At 42.4% G+C, this 6084-nt stretch overlaps 1 protein-coding gene across 2 annotated transcripts in view; it reads left to right on the forward strand.

The window, feature by feature from the left end:
- Positions 1-5031, forward strand: part of PARVB (parvin beta) — a 51328-nt gene extending 46297 nt beyond the window's left edge. For both annotated transcript variants that reach the window (XM_040061644.2, XM_040061645.2), the window contains exon 13: positions 1980-5031. In XM_040061644.2, the coding sequence (XP_039917578.1) occupies positions 1980-2056 (77 nt within the window). In that variant the 3' untranslated portion in view covers positions 2057-5031. The remainder of the gene's footprint in view (positions 1-1979) is intronic.
- The last annotated feature ends 1053 nt before the right edge of the window (positions 5032-6084 follow it).

Genomic DNA, 6084 nt, shown 5'->3' on the forward strand with positions numbered 1-6084 from the left:
CCCCACAGCTCCCTCAGCCCCTCCTGGTGCTCCAAACCCTTCCCCAGCTCCGTTCCCTTCCCTGGACACGCTCCAGCCCCTCAGTGTCTTTCCTGTCCTGAGGTTCCCAGAAGTGCCCCAGGATCTGAGGTGGTGAGCCTGGCTGTCCAACCAGCTTAATTAATTGTAGGATTTAAGGAAAAATGTTGTCTAGAGCAGAGCATAATTTTTATCCCTATAGCCTATGCTTTCTGCACTGCTTGCAAGCAGTAAGTCTTGTTAAATCTTGTTGTGTGTCTTTGTACAGGTGTAAACAAAAATAGGACCATTCAGGTCATCTCCTCTTCTCTGTTCTTCCAGCCAAATTCAGTGGATTGGGCCAGCAGCAGAACTATGTTGTGGTGGATTAATTTGGTATCCTCTAATGAGGTTGTTATGGACTGTGAAAGTTTTAAATTAATGAGTATTTTAAAATACTTTTAGAGTGTATGGCCACTTTCAGTTAACATTTTATTAGTTGTTGTTGGTAGTGTTGTGGATGTGCATGTTTTATCTTACTATAACAGGAGGCTGAGAATATGCTTATTCTTGGAAATACCTGGTAGACAGGGATCAATAAGGAGCACTGCAGTCACCCACACAGGGAGGATGCATTGTGCACTCTGTACTCTTTAATGCAGCAGTCAAAGACATAACTAGGTCTAAAGGTTAGGAAAATGGCAAACTGGAATTACAGGATAACTTCTGCAACAGTGGTTATTAACAGTTGGTCTGCACTGTCAAGGAATGGAGATGGAACTTCCACTACTGGAAGGTGGAAAAAAAGAAAAAAAAAAAAAAAAAAAAGAAAGCATTCATTGTTAAGCTCATGTTTTAATTTGTGTTGGTTTGTTTTAATTTGGGTATCAAGTTTTTATGATACCTGGAAAAATTAGAAGCTTTGTATTTCAGTTATCCAGATAGGACATTTCTTTTCTCAGGATGCATGGCTTCACAGCAATTAGGATCTTCCTTTGGGGCAGGAGGAGATTCTTCTGCAAATGGGAACTGAAAAACATAAATGAAATATGTAAAATAATACAGGAAAAAAGGGTAGAAAGAATGTTTGGGAGATTCCTGAATGTACCAGATGAAGTGTGGGGGTTACAGTGGTGACTGGTGTGGGGTGAAGAGGTCCTGGCAATGATTCTTCAAAGCAGACAGTGGGGGTTTCCCTTGGATATCACGTTAATTGTACTTGGTCTCTTAACAGTTTGCTGTCTTCCCAGGACTTTTGATGATGTTTTAATTATCTGTTCTTCCTCACTTCTGCTTCCATATATATTGTTCATGTATATTTTTTGCTTCTTCCTACTCATTCCTTACGTGTTATATCCAAACTTTCTACCACTTCAGCCTTCTCTGTGCTGTGCCTCCCCCCCAGAATCCCTGCATTCTTGGCATTTTATTTTAGTATAGGTGGAGAGGTGCTAACAGGAAAGCTTTTTCTTGAGAGCTGTTCCAGACCCCTTCCCTGGCGTAGCGTGATAAGAAGGGTTATTAAATAATAAAAAGCCTGGAGTCTGCTAAGGATTCAGGCTTTGTTAATTCATGGACCATATATCATTGCAGAGCTGTGGATGTGCTTCAGTACCTCAGGATGTGTGTGACTGCTTGTTCACTGCTTCTGTGGCCGGGGACGTCATCAGGAGTATTTCCCAAATCCTTTATCCCAGGTCTCTGACAGAAGCAGACTTTCTCTGTAGCCAGTTTTAGCTGAGGAAGGGAATTACCTTCAGTTTCCCAGAGAGAAATTAGCTGTGACTGTATGATTGTAAAGCTGCTTTGAAGCACATCATGCAGGACATTTAAAAGGCTTGGGAAGATCAGACCTCTGTGAATTTTTTTTTTTTTTTTAAATTCACAATTCCATCAGCTCAGAGATGTGGGGACTCTGTCCCTGTCAGGACAAATGAGGGAAAACAAAATGCAAATTAAGGATTTCTCCTTTTCTTCCACAGATGTTGTCAACTTGGACCTGAAGTCTACCCTCAGGGTTCTGTACAACCTCTTCACGAAGTACAAGAATGTTGAGTGATCCTGGAAGCTGCTGAGGTCTCTTCATCCTTCAGCCTCCTCAGGCAGAAGTTACAATGAACACGCCCTCTGCATGCTCCCATTGTGCCTTATGCTATGTACTTCATGCATTCTTCCTACAGTTGATGTGTTCTCTCTGTAGCTGTTTGTAAGACAATCCCACTAAAAATGATGCATGTGTATTCTCTAGGTCACTTGAAAACGTGTAGGTATTTCACACTTTTGCCAAAAGGATCTGTTGTTTGCTATAATCCACAGATGTTCTTTTGAGAAAGGAAATAGACCACTAACTCCTTTAATAGGCAGGGAAAACATGAGACCTTCCTCATGGCTCGATCCTTTGCTTCCGCAAAAGACTTTCTTTTGCGCACTCCTTGGTTGCAACCAGCATTTGATGATTTTCCAGGCTTAGAGTGCTAACAATAGAAAATCACCATTGGAATTTATTTCAAAGCTTTTCTATTAAATAAGGGTTTGTGTGTTCTGTTGGGTGGGTTGGGCTGAGGGGAATTACAGGCACTGGCCAAAGCTAAATGGCAAAAAGCTTCAGTTTTTGTGTTCACCTCTTTCTAGTCAGCGTTACTTCCATTCAGTGTTTACACAGAATAAGTCCTGCGATGGGATGACCAACTAATCTTTTGATGCCTAGTTTTTATTTAATCTCTTTTCTAGGAGAAATTTGGTTGCTAGGGCCACTGTCACCCTGAAGCAGTCAGCTTCAGTCAGGCTGGTCAGGAGCTGGTCACACAGGCATGGGCTGGATTAGTGCATTTTCCCTGGTCCTTCCTGAAACTAACAGAGGGAATGTGCTGGAACGGGAGCACTCTGAGTGGATTTTTGAGGAGAGCTTTGTGGAGGAAATGGGATTGGCATTTCCAGAGTAAATGATGTGTGGAATATGCGTTCAATATCGCCCTTTTCCTCCGAGCACACAGGGGAGAGATTTGATTGCTGCTCTTGTGTATCACAGCAGCAGCTTTTGTTCAATGGGCAGCCATTCCTTTGGGTGAAACACTGGGCAGAGTGCCCTGAAGGGACAGCAGGTAGAATTGCTCTGATCCAGTTGAGTCCTGTTGTAAGGTGGCATCTTTTTTTCCTAAAAATTGATTTTTTTATACCAAATGTTATTTGCCTTTGAGCTCAGGTTCAAGAAGAAACATGCAATTTGAACTGTATAATTTTACAATTGGGATTTTCTCCTTCCCTTCTCAAACATTTTTTTCATCTAAAAGGGAGAGAAATGAGCTTCTGTTTCTTTGCTTGGTATTTTTGGGTTCTGAGTTCTAGTATTTAGATTACTTGGATCACCTTTCCTCACACCTGGGATGGGAGGAAGTTGCCCTTTCTTTGCATGAAAAATTCAGATCTCCTGTGCTCTGCAAGGCTCTCTGGGGAATCTTTGCATGCCTGTACTTTAGGAAGGAGCTGACCTCTCACTGTTTATACTAAGCCTGGAACAAGCAGATGTGCAGTTCAGATGGGGCCGCTAAACACCACCACAGCACCAAGTGAGGAGACTTGCACAGGTGCTAAGGCCTGGTGGGACAGCTCTCCTGGCAGGTGAATGAAATTGGTCAAACTTTTGTGCTGAGAACTAAAGGTATCACGAGGCTTAAAAGGTCACTGAACTGAAAGATCTCTCAAACTTTTAGTTTAATGCAGGGTTATTTGCAGGAAGCAAGTCTGTTAGAGAGTTGTCATTCCACCCCCCACTTCCTCCAGGTGATGTGGAGGTGCCAGCTCTGTTTATATGCTCTGATCTGCTGGGAAAGACCTCCAGAGAGTCCAGTTTTTGAGGCTGTGAGCAGTATTAATATCAAAAGCAAACAGAAGATAAAAAGTAGAGATTGGTGAGGGTTATTTGGCTTTGCAGAGGGGAATGGCTGTTTCTGAGCTGGGATCATACAGCTGGCATCTTCAGGGCATGTGAGCAGGTTATGACAGGTTATAAAAGTGTGTCTGTTTTGTTGAATTGTGTGATTCTGGTCCCCTTGCTATGACCATGGGTCTCCTTTAGCATTCCTTCTGTTAATATTCCTTCCTGTCAGCAAGGACTGCTCCCTGGATCAGGAGTCAGAGCCCGTTCTGTTGTGCTCTTGTTTGTCGGTAGATGTTGCACAGGGAAAATAACTTTACTCATTCCTTGGCTCCTGGCTGTCTGGCCAGCTCACTGTTCTGTAGACACTGTATTTATTGTTAACCAGATTTGTGAGCAGGGCAGATTGAACTGGAGTGTGGATTCATCCCAGACAGCCCAGTTTCCAGGAGGAGCCGTTGTAGGTAAAGCTTCTCTGAGCACCTGCTTTTGTCATACCTTTCTGTGACACATGCACGATAATTCTTTGCCTCTCAGAAAGTTGAGTCAGCATTAAAAATGTTATTCATGATGTCTTTGTGTTACTGGGGTTTTACAATATGGGTACCAGTCTGAATCCTGTTGAGTTCATCTGGAATGCTGAATGCTCTGCAGCATTAAAGCTCTTGCATTTGTAAGGACTTCATGAATGTCTGTCTTTTCCAGTCTGTACACCTTGACTTTTAGGTGCATTTACTTGACACACTCAGTTACAGCGAGCTCTGTTGCCACAGAAGAAGCTCAGACAGTCCTCAGCTGCATTCTGTTTTTCAAGATGAAAAACTGACAGTGGCAGATTTTTTTTAAATCAACCTAAACCTTACAGGATTTCTTAATCCTCTTCCCCACACCCCACTGCTTTCAGTATTAATGTATTTTTAAGAGTCTTTTCTACTGTTTTTAACAGTGTTTACTCTGAATTTCTAACTACTAAAAACCAGCCTTGCAGATAAAATTCTGAACTTGTCATATGCTGGAGACATTCTTCTTAGTGATAAAAGTTGTGTACTGTAAGCAAGTTACAATGCAATGCTATGTTTGCTAAAATTCACAGCAGGAGTGTTTATGCATGGTTTTTGACAGTTGTACTATTTATTCAAATAAACATATAATGATCACTATGTTTTCTACTTTTTTTTTTTCTTCTCTCAATGGAAAAATCTGTGGGAAGAACTTATGAATGGTGAGCTTCCCCGTGCTCTGATGTGCAGGGAGGGTAGAGTGGCTCTCCAATACAGCAGGGCTGTGTGGAGAAGCATGACGTTATCAGAAGTTGTTATTGCTGTTGAATCCTTGAATTGTTCCTCAGTGGCTGTTTTCATGTGGGGGCCAGGTATTTGTGGTGGGGGTGTGTGCATGAGATGTGCTTTGAGAACTTACAGAAACACCCACCCTGGGTCAGCCCCTTGGAGCTGGTCCAGGGGCTTCTTTGCCCTATTTTCTTGTGACGTCTCCTCAAATTCTGGTTGCAAAACAAAATGTCCTTGTTAGAGATGATGTCTTCTTGAGAATAAGACTCAACAGAATTTCAGGAATGTTAAAAGGGTTTGCTTATTACTCTAAAATCTAAGAGAAAGGGTAGGAACAACTCTGGGAACAGTATAACCATGTATTAACAGTTTGCAAAGCTACAAATGCATGAAAAATGTATAAAAAGCAAAAAATCTTCAGGCATCATAGGCATGAAATCAAATGCAACTCATACAGGATTGCCTACTGCTGTTCTGCAGAAGTCTGGATACTCCATGCACTGGTAACTACATCTGGTTTTGGAGGAAAAAAAGATGTGTTAAATGCAACTCATACCTGGAGGAGATGTCCAGGAATGATGGCTTCTGTAGGGAGCACTTCCTCTTTAATCAGTGATGTAAAAGGGGAGGAGGAGCAGCAACACTGCCTCCTGGACAGAACTTGTCTCCCATGAGGGTTTTGAGCCCTGGTGTGGCTATCTTCCTCTCTAAGGATGAATTAATTTTCTAGGTTTCTCCTTCTGCCAGGTAGGCAGAGTGGTCCTGATCTGCTTTATAAAATATTTGAAGGAGCATGAGGAAATGGTGTATTGGAACGTGATCTTGTCTGCTCTTGGCTAGTTTTTTATTATATGCAAAGCAAAAGTGCTCTGCAAGTCTCCCCAGAGGCAGAGTAGCCCAGTCACGCTGGGCAGTGCCGTCCAA

Source organism: Hirundo rustica, chromosome 4 (assembly GCF_015227805.2).
Source record: "Hirundo rustica isolate bHirRus1 chromosome 4, bHirRus1.pri.v3, whole genome shotgun sequence".
NCBI classification, from domain to species: Eukaryota; Metazoa; Chordata; class Aves; order Passeriformes; family Hirundinidae; genus Hirundo; species Hirundo rustica.